The sequence below is a fragment of the Octodon degus genome, unplaced genomic scaffold (assembly GCF_000260255.1).
Source record: "Octodon degus isolate 3935 unplaced genomic scaffold, OctDeg1.0 scaffold00010, whole genome shotgun sequence".
NCBI lineage: Eukaryota > Metazoa > Chordata > Mammalia > Rodentia > Octodontidae > Octodon > Octodon degus.
In genome coordinates this window covers 2,141,586-2,154,814 of record NW_004524586.1, presented here as the reverse complement: position 1 = coordinate 2,154,814, position 13,229 = coordinate 2,141,586, and the positions used below count along the sequence as shown (strand labels likewise).

The 13,229-nt window shown below is 44.9% G+C and overlaps 1 protein-coding gene across 1 annotated transcript in view; it reads right to left on the bottom strand.

The window, feature by feature from the left end:
- The window catches only part of LOC101564514 (cytochrome P450 2C18-like), a 51,551-nt gene extending 39,123 nt beyond the window's left edge, over positions 1–12,428 (bottom strand). Inside the window, exons 1-5 of the mRNA XM_004625490.2 lie at positions 12,217–12,428; positions 11,340–11,642; positions 9,452–9,614; positions 9,071–9,220; positions 744–904 (exon numbers count right to left, since the gene is read on the bottom strand). Of these exons, the coding sequence (XP_004625547.1) occupies positions 744–904; positions 9,071–9,220; positions 9,452–9,614; positions 11,340–11,507 (642 nt within the window). The 5' untranslated portion in view covers positions 11,508–11,642; positions 12,217–12,428. The remainder of the gene's footprint in view (positions 1–743; positions 905–9,070; positions 9,221–9,451; positions 9,615–11,339; positions 11,643–12,216) is intronic.
- Positions 12,429–13,229: the final 801 nt, after the last annotated feature.

Below are 13,229 nucleotides of genomic sequence, written 5' to 3'. Positions count from 1 at the left end.
AAGAAGAAGAAAGGGGCCAGGGAGATGGCTCAGTGGAATAAGTGCTTCTCTGGCAAGTGCAAGGTCCTGAGTTCAATCCCTGGTTCCGCAAAAACAAAAAATAAATAAATAAAAAAAGAAGAAGCACTTACATGTGTTACATGTATTTAAAAAGCTAGGGACTCCCCAGGGCAAGACAAGGGCTAAGAGAGGAGCCCGGGAGACCCCAAGCTTTCACACCGGCTCTCTTCTCATCTCTGCTTAACAAGGAAAGGCTGTGACACAGGGTGGGTGCCTGGCCCCGTACAGCTGGAGGAAGCTTCTCCCGCTCCACCCTCCCTTTACTTTTGCCTCCTTTCTCTTGCTTTCCTCTCTTCCTTCTGCCTTTTCTCTCCCCCTCCTTCACCCTTTCTCCCTCCTCCTTTGGTCCCTCACATTCAAGAAAATTCTGCCCAAACTAGATAACATAAACTAAAGGAAAAGAGACTCCTGAGCTTACATGGGATGCAAAATACCAATTTCACAAATATACTTTATAAAACACTTAAAACCTACAAAACATACACTATTTATATTACTATGAAAGGGAATGTAAATCAAAACATGGAAGAACATTAATGACAGCGGGAATCTAATTTTCAAAATTACCATATTATGTCATCCACAACGTCTAGATTTCGAACACCTGCTTCATTGCTCAGAGAACCGTGAACTCAGCTGAAAGGGTCTGAAGGGCTTGGTAAGAAGGGGGCTCCCAGCCCTACCTGCATCCATGGCAAGCTCAAAAGCCTGAGGTTCTCATTGAATTTTTCCATCAAGTTAAGGAAATCCTCATCTTTATAATCAAAACGTTTCCGGAAAATAATGGAGCAGATCACATTGCAGGGAGCGCAGCCCAGAAGAAAGGTGGGATCACAGGGTTCACCTAAGAAATGGGCACAATTGCGTACACCATTAAAACATACAGAACACATTTGCTTTAATAACAAGTAAAAGTAATTTTTGAAACTCTAAGGCCATATCCAACCAAAGAAATTCTCTGTCAACAAAAACTTCAGAATACTCTGGGCCGGCAACATGGCTCAGAGGATTAAAGCCCCTGCTTAGACAGAGCACAGCGGCCAGGCTTTGATCCCCGGCGTGCCGTGCCAGCCCTGCCCCCAGGGCACACTGAGACTGGGACTGGGACTGGGAATGGTGGCTCACACCTGTAATCCCAGCACTTAGAAGGCTAGAAACAGGAGGATCACTACGAGTCTGATCTGTGTAGTGAGACCCTGTAGTCCCTGTACTAAATACATTAAAAAACAAAAAACTTAATACACAAAAAGAACACATCATTTCTCCTTAGACCCCTGAATAAATCAGTCTTAGCTTATTTAATAATAGCTATCTGAATATTCTGTTAACATCATTTTCTTTTTTTATATAAGATTTTGACATAAGATAGCTATTATTTTGGAAAGCAAAGAATAAATATGTAAAGAAATCACTTTTAAATGCACTTTAGGGGCCGGAGAGATAGGTCAGCAGCAGAAGTGCCTGCCTGGCAAGCACAGGTCCTGCATGTGATCCCCAATACCAAACAAACGCTTTTTTTCTTTTTCTTTTTCTTTTCTTTTTTCTTTTTTTTTTTTTTTTCTGTCTTTCTGAGACAGGGTCTTGCTCTGTACTTCAGGCTAGGCTGACCCCAAACTCATAGAAATCCTCCTGCCTCAGCCTCCAGAGTGCTGGGTTTACAGGCATGAGCCACCACGCCCAGCTAGAAATCACTTTTAAAAGTACCTAATAATTCAAGCTACCAGAACAGAATCACATATCTCTGAAAGCTTGTTTAAAGTTAAGTATTGATATAGGAAGGAAGAAAAAAAAACTAGCGATTTGGAAGCCTTTTAGATTCAATGAATAGTTAAAGGTACTGCATGCAGAACAAGCAAAGAGGGGGACGAAGGAGAGAAGGGGACGAGAAACACGGGGGTTTGATGGAACAAACAGAAAAGACATCCAAGGTCCAGCCAAACAGCTCAGGGGATTAAAGTACCTGCAGGTGGGGGGGGGGGGTGTCAATCTGGGCGTGGTGGCGCATGCCTGTAATCCCAGCTCTTGGGAGGCTGTAAACAGGCGGATCTCAATGAGTCCGATCTAGTAGTGAGACCCTGAACACCCTGTAGACCCTTCCCTAAAATACAGGGGAAAAAAAAAAACAAAACAGAAAGGACATCCATGTGATGTGAAGAGAAAAAAAAAGGGAGCAAAAGTAGTAGTAAGATAGATTCATGTGCAGAAAAAAAGAATGAGAAATATTTTTTTAAGATTTAAATCACAGACAGGGCAAACGAAACATTGAACTGCTAAATGGAGTCTGCCGCTTCTTGGTTTCAATACAGAAAGGACAAGAACCATCTCCGCTCCGGGGAAACAGGGTCCATCTAAGCTGCTCAGAGCTCACTTTACAGCACTTGGACAAAGCCCGCCCTCTGGTGGAGCTCGGGATTATTGTATGTAACCATCAACTGTGACCATTTTGTGCTTTGGTGGCCATGCTTGGACACAGCAAGACGTTATGGGCACAGGAGGTAATAAAACTTTACTCACAGGGACACAAGTCCCTTCTATCTGCATTAGAACAAAGAACAATAGCCATGGGAAGGGAGGAAGTCTTTTACGTTGAGAAAACATATTTCCTAATCTTTTTTAGTTCCTCACCATTAGTACAAGAAAGAATACCAAGAACTATAAATGGGATTATACCAGATTAGAAATCATCTGCACTGCATGAGAAACAACAGATTGAGGCAACAAAGTACAGAAGGAGGAAAGAACTTTGCTAAGCATTATTCCAATAAACAATTAATATCCAGAATATATAAAGAACTCACAAAAAGTAAAACTCGACAGTGGTATGGGAGAACTTCCAGCTACACTGTGCCACTGGGACCTGCTGGTCCAAACCCAGGGGCAGCATGGGTAAGGTCCTCTTCCACCTCCTTGGGGTCCCCACCACCACTCCGCACACCCCCCACCCCACCCACTGAGTGAGAATTTCTGCCACGTTCTGGGGACCCCCAGATCCAGTCCTAGCCCAGGCCCAGTGAGTGTGTGGGAGAGCTTCCTCTCCCCCCTACGCCACTTTGTCCCCTCCAGACTCAGCTCAGACCTGGCATACAAGCCTGGGGTAAAACTCTGCAGCTGTAGTCCCTGCGGAGAGAGTAGGGGACAGAAATATCCAGCTAGTCCAGGAGCAGAACATCTTGCCAGAGGGGCACAACAGGTTCACTCCCAAGGGTGGCAGCAGGAAGGAGCTGAGCACAGCAGCCAGACCCAAGCCAGGCACAGCAGGATAAATCCAAACTTTGTAGCTCTGCACCTGAACTTCAGTAGGTGCTAAGGTTGTAACTGCACCAAAGCTCTACAACAAAGGTCAGAAGGCAGTGCTACACAAAACGACGAGAAGGAGCAAAATGAAATCTCAGTCCACAAGCCCACCCATAACAAGTGCAGAGGACACTAACACAGAACAAATTGGGAATCACACAGCTGAAATCAATGAATCAATAGCTTCTGAAATAAAGAAACAACTGCAGAAAGGTATAGAGGAACGCAGATTGGAAATGAAAAAAGAAATCCCTCAATTAATAGCATCTGCAGTAAAGAATCAAATGTAGAAACATATGGAGGAAACCCAACGCCCACCCAGAACAAATGCACTTAAAAATCAGAAATAAGACAAGGATGTCCACTGTCACAACTCTTATTCAATATAGTTCTGGAAACATTATCCAGAGCAATTAGACAATAGAGAGAGGGCTGGTGAGATGGCTCAGTGGTCTAAAGCATCTACCTAGAACAAGCTAAGCTAAAGCACAGAGACCGCGGTTCAATCCCCCAGCACCACATGCCAGCTGGCCCCGCCCCCTGGTGGGCTGAGCTGGCCACACACACACACACACACACACACACACAAATAAATAAATAAATAAAAATTTTAAAAAAGGAGGATCACTACGAGCCCAGTTTATGTGGTGAGATCCTGTGTACTCTGTAGACCCTACTTTAAATTCATAAAAATGTATGAAATTTCTTATGTATGGCAGCCTGAAATGACTAAAGAGACCTTCATTTCATTCATTTATTTATTTATTCCTTTATTTTTTTGTACTTTGGGGAGGGGTCTACAGGGTGTTCAGGGTCTCACTACTGGATCGGACTCTTAGTGATCCGCCTGTTTGCAGCCTTCCAAGAGCTGGGATTACAGGTGGCACCTCCACGCCCAGGCTCAGTTCCTGTCTCAGTGCACCCTGTGGCAGGGCCAGCACAGCAGGCCTGGGGATTGAACCTCTGGTCCCTGCCCCTGCTCGCAGGAGCTTTAATCCGCTGAGCTATTTGGCCAGCCCTCGGTTTATTTATTTTATACTATAAGCTCAATTTTAATAGGACTGCTATTTAATAGGACTGTAAATAATCATTTACAAGATTGTATATGATAACATTTTAATTCTACATGCAAATTTAGAATTTAAAACAGGTTCTTTTTAATCATACATACATTTCTAGGAAGCAGAAGAACTGCAGAGGAAATGATAATTCCCAGAAGATCGCATGCATTTTCCTCCCCGGAGGATAAGTATCAGTCTTATCGTGTACAACAATAGTTCAACTCATGTAAGAAAAATGAATAATGTATTACTGCTTTTAAATAATATTTAAATATACATAAAGAGAGAAGTAAAGCCATGGTGTTATGCTGAGCTATAGGGGACTCAGGTCAACAATTTCTGACATTGCCAGTGAAGCGGAAGACCCAATACTACTATGGACTACTGGACTCTTTGAGAATAGTTTGCTGAGTTCACACAACTATAATATTCAAATGACAGTACTAAACAATAAAGGGGATACAGATGAAGGTCCTTTTTCTCTTTTTTTTTTTTTTTTTTTTTTTTTTTTTGTGGAACTAGGGATTGAACTCAGGCCCTTGCACTTGCCAGGGAAGCGCTTATTCTACTGAGCCATCTCCCCAGGCCCATGAATGTCCATTTTGTATCTGTGTATTCAGAATGGTTAGAATAGATATACAGTTACATTCTCTTAATGAATAGAGGGATTTGTTCTAATAGTGTTTGTAAATAGGATATCATGTCCGCATCTTGTACAGCAAATAACCACTAGGAAGAAAGTATACAATGTGCTAATTATTGAAAGTGTCCTCTCAATTTGATTTGAAAAAAAAAAGTAAAATGCAAAAAAAAACAGGAAATTCATTCAGTAAATGGACAAATGAACTGAATAGATACCTCTCAAAAGAAGTAGCATAGCTGGACGTGGGGATGCAGCCTGTAATCCCAGCACTCAGGATGCTGAGGCAAGAGGATTGCTGGGAGTTCAAGGCCAGCCTGGGCTACAAAGTGAGCTCAAGGCCAGCCTGAACTGCTTAGCAAGGCCCTGATCAAAATTTTTAAAAAAGACAAAAAATAAATAAAAAGTAGTATAAATGGTTGATAAATATATGAAAAAATGTTCAACATCTTTAGGCATTAAAAGAATGCAAATCAAAACTCTAATATGGCTCCGTCTCACCCCAGTCACCAGAGCTATCATGAAGAATACAGAAAAAGAATATATGCTGGCTAAAATACAGAGGGAAAATTTAAATATATAAAGTTGGAAGGGTTGTAAAATAGTTCAGCCTCTTTGGTCAGTATGGAAAGCCAACGAAAAACAACAACAACAACAACAAACAAACAAACAAACAAACAAAAACACAAGTAGTAATTTTGGCCAGGGAGATGGCTCAGTGAAATAAGCACTTCCCTGGCAAGCGCAAGGACCTGAGTTCAATCCCTGGTTCCACCCAAAAACAAAAACAAAACAACAACAACAAAAAAAAAAAACCCACACAAGTAGAAAATCAACGAGATAGCTCGATGGAAGAGCAATGACCAGGGTTCGATCCCTGGTACCACATGCCACACCAGCCCCACCCTTGAATGTGCTGTGACCCTTGAGTGTCACTGAGACAGGGCATGGTGGCACATGCCTATAATCCCAGCACTCGGGAGGCTGAAAACAGAAGGATCACTATGAATCCGAGCTGCATAGTGAAACTGTACCAAATACATAAATTAAAAAAAAAAGAATCTAAAAACAGAAATATCATTTGATGCAGCTATACCATTCCCAGGTATACTTCAAAAAAAAAAAGACAACATATTATAGTGTTTCGTGTGTACACCTGTTTATAACAGCACAATTCAAACAGCTACACTCTAGAGACAGCCTAGATGCCTGTCAACCAACAAACAGATAAAGGAGATGTGCCATAGATAAATGGGGTATTAAATCATAAAGGAGAAGGAAGTCATCTCATTGGCAGGAAAATGGGTGGACCTGGAGACCTGAAGTGAAATGGAATAAGCTGGACTCAGAAGGTTATGTACTGTTATACATTGTATGTCTTGTTTTATATGAGAAACCTAAAATGTAAATAAGTGAATGTATGAAACAAAGGAGAGAGAGTAGAAAACCAAGGGCCAAGGAAATGGCTCAGTGGAACAAGCACTTCCCTGGCAAGCACAAGGGCCTGAGTTCAGTCCCGGGTTCCAGAAAAAAAAAAAAAAAAGAAAAGAAAACCAGGATGTAAGCTGCTGGAGTCAGGGAGGGATAAGGTCAAGTGGAAGGAAAGGGAGAGGTGGGTAAAGGGACTGAAATGACCGAGAAGCTCTGTGGTAATTATTCACCCCTGACCATCAGCCCTATTTATCTAAGCAGATAACTTATACGCAGGTACCAATTCCCCAAAATGAGCATCTCCGTTCAAAATTACTAACATGGATTAATATAAAAATTGATAAATATTTTAGAAAGATGGGAATGCTAATTACTCTGATTTAATTGTTGCAAACTATATAGGTGTGTGTCAATTGTAGGTATTTATATAGTTATCATGTGTCAATTTTTAAAAATATTTGCAGAAATGGTAAGGAATTCAGTAACAGACACCCCTGTCACACTTGACTGCTCTTACGTCAGGCTGTTTTTTAGCTGAAACATACCAGGACAGTAAATGTTCAGAAAAAAAACTATTTCAGCCTAGAAGATATGGAACACTTTGGAAATATTAATTTGAAGTGTATGTGTTTATGAGAGAGAGAGAGAGCCAGAGAGAGATTCCCAGTGAAAATCTGGCTCTTCATCTTCCCTTTTACTTCATTTAGGACAAATAATTTTTTTTTCTTTCTTTTTTTTTTTTTTAATTTTTTATTTATTTATGTGTGTGTATGTGTGGCCAGCTCAGCCCACCAGGGGGCGGGCTGGCTGGCATGTGGTCCAGGGGGATTGAACGGGGTCTCTGTGCTTTGCTAAGCTTGTTCTAAGTAGGTGCCTTAGACCACTGAGCCATCTCACCAGCCCCAGGACACATAATTAAATATCAGCATAATACATAACCCGAGCTGAAAAATCAGACTTATGGCAAACAGATAAGTAGAACTGATGGTCAGGAGTAATTAATTCTCATAAAACGTCTAACCCGAATTCCAATTGCTCTCAAATTCATCCAAACACTTTTACTCAGATACGATGAGATCAACAAATCAGGCTGCCTTTGAAGGGACAGCCGCTTGAAAATGGGATCGCTACTCATTCGCCAGGACGGGGACCTGCCACACTGCAGTGAAGTGGGCAGCACACCCGGAAGTGTGGCTGCGGTCCGGACGGGAAGCCAGCCGGGCCTTTACCGCAATTCGCATGGAAAGGAATGAACGAGACAGGGTGGGCATGCAGAGTAAGCTTCGGATTGGACGGCTTGAGTTATTCCTGGGGCCTCTGGGCCCTGGGGAGAGGGCATCCTATGACCAGCCCTGGAGTGACTTGAACAAGAATACTGGGTATGCGAGAGTTTGAAAAAGAAGTTGGCCAGGGTTGCGAACTAAGGTAGGTTGATTTGTACATCAAAGGCATACAGAAGGAAAGATCCGTGCTCTCTAGGAATGATGCCAAAGCATTAGAAGATATAGGAAATGAAAAACACGATTAATACACAAATAAAGACAGGCTAATATAGGGAAAAGTAAAAAACAGTCAGGCCACAATTAGGAATGATGCAGTAAAAAGTTAACGATGGGTGGAATTTAGATCAATAAATCATGTTGTAACTTGGTTCTTTTATAGTTCTTTTATAGTTTGTAATGCATCTTAAATTATGTTAATACAAGGGCCCGCCAAATAATTCAGCGGATTAAAGCAGGCGCAGGGGCCGGGGGTTCCATACCCATGTGTGCCATGCCATCCCGCCCCCAGGGTGCACCGAGATGGCAACTGAGACTGGGCGTAATGCACGGCTAGTAATCCCAGTTCTTGGGAGGCTGTAAGCAGGCGTATCACTACAAGTCTGATCTAGTAGTGAGACCCCTGAACACCTTGTAGACCCTATATAGATAGATAGATAGATATGTTCATACATATAAAAATACCATAAAATAGTGACATTAAATTACTCCAGCTGACAGTTTCTGCATAGCTGATGAGGAGATATGAAAGGCGCCTGCAGGGAACTAAAGATCACAGACGCATGCCATTACTGGTAAAAATTGTCAGCTCGGACCTTGACAGAATCCTGCAAACGCGGCAGGCCGAGGCCCACAGCACAAACAGCAGCACTGCTGAAAAAGCACGTGTCAGTTGTCTCCTGCGCCACAAGGGATCGCCACAATGTGCCCGCCTGCCAAGCAGTCCTCCCTGAAATGTCCACAATAGCCCACAGTTACACTGCAGGGGAAGGGGGCGCATTATGCTTTAACTATTTGAAAAATGAGATCCAAATCTTCTGTTTTGTGGCATAATGATTTGGAACAGCAAGGCTGGCCACAGAATAGCATGAAATGGCCTCTTACCCCATACCGACTGTGCCTGTTATTGTACACAAAACAACCGGGGTGCCCAGAAGTTCCCCTGCCCCCTGGCACACACCACCCTGCGGCACGCGAGGACCGCGAGCCGGCACCCTTAATGAAACACCTGGCTGCCTCTGAGACGTCTGAAACGGCGCCAAGAAGAAGGAGGCTGACGTCCGAGGTAGAGAGCAGTCACCCACCGTTGGTTTTTCTCAGCTCCTCCACCAGGCAGCGCGCTTCCTCCTGAACGCGGTCCTCGACGCTCCTCTTCCCCATCCCAAAATTCCGCAGGGTCATGATGGAAAAGCGTCGCATCTCCTTCCATGTGTTTCCATTGCTAAAAAGGATCCCTGGCAGAAGCGGAAACAGAAACTGGAAAGAAGCGCTAGCAAGGAGGAGAAGCTGAGCGGCGGAAGCCACGAGGGTGGCCGAGAACGGCCCGCGGTCTCCTCCGGACTCATGCCCCAACCCCTGCCCTTCGCGCGCGCGCACGCGCACACACACACACACACACACACACACGCTCGCGTGCACGTGCACACGCAGGCGCCGGCCCACGGGCGGCGCAGAGGACAACGTACCCAAGCCTTTATTAACTCTTTCAGATACTGCGAAGCTGCCTCTGCCAGCAAAGTCCTCCCCGAAGTCAATCAGGGCTTCCTTCACAGCTTCGTATCCGTGCAGCACCACGGATGGCTTCATGCCCAAGTACAGGGTGAACACGGGGCCGTAGACCTTGGAGAGCTGCGGTGGGAAGCAACAGCGGCAAGGACAGCGAGGGAGGGACGTCAGCATTCGGCCTTTGCCTTTGGGCAATTCATTCCAATGTGGTCTTCAGGGCCAGGGAGATAGCTCAGCAGAACAGGCGCTTGCCTGGCAAGCGCAGGGCTCTGAGTTCAACCCCCGGTACCGCAAAAAAATAAAAAAAAGAAAAAAAAAAGACCTAACCCCAATGTTGTCATCATATTGCTAGTATTGTTTAGTCTATCAAACACAAATCCAATTTTTTCTGGTGTGCAAAAACAAATAAGACAGAGACTGTCATCGCTGCCACATAAAGGATTCCTGTCTCCTCAAAATGGTCGGGAACATGGCTGCGCAGACTTCCACAACTAATGAACAACTTGGAATATTTACTCTGTTTTACAAGAGAGTGAGGGTCAGTGAATTTTAAATTCATTTCAGTATTTCATAGTAATAAATAGAAGACTTACTCAGGTCAATAATTTCTGACATTGCCAGTTAAATATAAGACCCAATGCTATTATAGGCTACTGGACTCTTTTAGAATATTTTGCTGAGTTTACACACCTATAATATTCAATAATGTAACTTAGAAATAATGGGGTATACCGATGAATGTCCATTTTGTATCTGTGTATTCAAAGAGGTTGGGATAGATATATAGTTGCATTCTCTTAATGAATAGAATGATTTGTTCTAATGGTGTTTGTGAATAGGATCACAAGTCCGCATCTTGTACAGCAATTAACCACTAAGAAGAATATATGCAGTGTATTATTTGTTGAAACTGTCCTTCCGATTTGATTTGAAACTGTCTCATTGCTATCTCTTTGTCAATAAAACATTGAGAAAAAAAAAATAAATAAATAAATAGAAGACTCGGGCTGGTGAGATGGCTCAGTGGTCTAAAGCACCTACTTAAGAACAAGCTTAGCAAAGCAAAGGGACCGCAGTTCAATCCTCCAGCACCACATGCCAGCCAGCCCTGCCCCCTGGTGGGCTGAGCTGGTCACACACACACACACACACACACACAAATAAATAAAATTTTAAAAAAAAATTAAAAAAAAATAGAAGACTCAAATTTGAGCTCAAATTAGCTCATTTTAAAAAATTTCCCTGAATGAGAGATCTGTTGGTTAACTCTTTCAAAAAGCCGACAGCAGCGGTAGCATCATCCTACAGGACCGTTTCCTCCTTGCTGTATGCTGGTACGTCACAGACAGGAACTCTGTGTCCGGCAAATGACCTCTAGCACCATCGACTGGCCCTTGTAATTCTTTCTTTCATTCACACGTTTGTGGTAAACCCACAGGAACTTCCTTGACATCAAACCTAATTCGCTTCTGGGAAGAAGTTTAGCTCCCGTGGCTAATGTAAACGGACACGCCACAGGTAGAGTTAATGACCTGGTGCGTTAATAACCTCTAATTCAAACACTTCTACTGCCATTTATTTTAGGGCAAAAGGTGACTGAAATGAAGGCTAACAGCACTTTACTATTTTGACTCTATAATTTAAATATTAGTCTCCTAGGAAAAACACACACACACACACAATTCTGCTCTTTCTGACAATAACACACCAAAAATAATCACAGGGGATATTTGAGTTGCAATAACATAGTTTAATAATTTCCCCGCTAGTAATATGTTTTATTAAAAGGAAGAAGCTAATTACCTGCCCTCTGCAAGCCATTAGAGGAGGAGCTTAAAGCCTACTTACACTGGCGAAGGACTTGCTGATGTCTCTGACGTCTATCTGCAGGATGTTTCCAACGAGTGGGAGAGGAGCGGGGCCGGGGGGAAGCTTGCCTCTCCCCGAGCTCTGTCTCCAGAGTGAGAGGAGAAGCAGACAGGAGACACCGAGCACCAGGATCACCACGGCGTCCATCCCGCCTTCCCTTTCTGAAGCTGCCCTGAGCTTGCAATCCAGAGCTTTTATGTCACCTCCTGCTAATTCCGCACGTAGCTCTTTGATATCCAAGTGACCAATCAGCTCAACACACTTTCAGTGAACTTCGGCCCACTGAAAAACATAAAAATCAGGTGTGCTCGCCTCGGGCTCTCCTTCCACTGCCCCGCCCTGGAGACTCGTGCAAAAGACCGGAACGTTCAACTGCGATTCACCGACTGGTGACCAGACGGCGGGCCGCGCGGGTGTGGGGCCGAGGATCACACCCTGGCCCTGCGCTCGCCTGCGCCCGCGCTCAGCCGGCCGGCTAGCTCGCCCGCCGCCGCAGGAGGCTTCAGCACAGCGGCCTGAAGAAAAGTTAGCAAAGGGCCGCGGAGAAGGCGCAGTAGGATAAGCGCTTGGCTGGCAAACGTAGTGATCTGAGTTCAATCCCCGGTTCCGCCAAGAAAAAGAAAAGTCAGCAAAGTGAAACAAAACCCCAAAGCAGTCGCACCGCCACTGCGCCTCACGCTCCCTAGAGAAGAGAGGAGAAGCAGTGTGTCCCCGACCCCGTCCTCCCTGCGCGGTCCCTCCCCGCGGGGCTCCGCCGGAGCGAGCGCGGCCTCCGCTCGGCGAATCTGTCCTCCCCGCCCTTTCCCGGGAGCTTTCGTCCGGCCGGCCGCGGTCCTCCCACGCTGCGGTCTCCCACCGACTTCCGCTGCTGCGCGGCAGGCGCTCGGCGGGCGTGCGCGGGGCCGTCCCGGCGGACGCGGCTGGCGCGGGGCTGCGCGCTGTGCGGAGCGGGTCCAGCGGCCGCGCCGAGCTCGGTCCCGGGCCGGCGGTACCCCGCCGCTCTGCGGGTCGCCTCAGGAGCGCAGGAATGAAGTACAAGCAGAAAGCACAGGCAGAAAGGGGGCCTGAGCTTCCGAGAGGACGGGAACAGGAACCGTGACAAACAGCGCCAGGACCCGGAACAGTAACCAAGGGGAAACGTGAACAAATTCGTCTGCTTTGCTGGCTTCTGATTGATTTCCCCCCCATTTGATTGACTTTCTGGCTTTTTTATTATTTTTGAAAAGCACAAAATCGTATTAAAACAAAAATTACAAGTGGTACAGAATTGCACTTAACAGAGTCATATGAATTTCACAGTATTTGTTGTAGCTCATTGTGTTGACTTCCAACCAGCTATTCATATTATCAGATATATGCATGTAAAATTAGAAGAAGAAAAACAAAAGAAAGAAATTAAGAAAAAAAAAAGGAGACCAAATAAATTAAGCATTAGCTGCTCTTTTCCATAGCTGGCAGAAATGCACCGTACAGTTGTCCAAACTATCCTGCTTACTCATAGATGTGTCTCTTTCCCCCTCCCTCTCCTTGGTAATGTTAAACTTAGGAACCGTGGACTTCTGCCCCAGAGCGAATGGAAACATTTTTCAGAATTGTAGTGGGAGAGATGTTCCTGGATAAAATAGGGTAATAAAACTGTTGAAATATATGGATATTGGGGGGCTGGGGAGTTAGTTCAGCAGTCTAAGTGTCTGCCTGGCAAGCGCAAGCACCTAGGTTCAGTCCCTAGTACTGTATGCCGTGCTGCCGAGCCTGCCACAGAAACTGGGGGTTGTGGCGCACACCTGTAATCCCAGAGCTGGCGAGGCTGAGACAGGAAGATAACTACAAGTTCAAGCTGAGTAGAAAGACCCTGTACCAAATAAATAA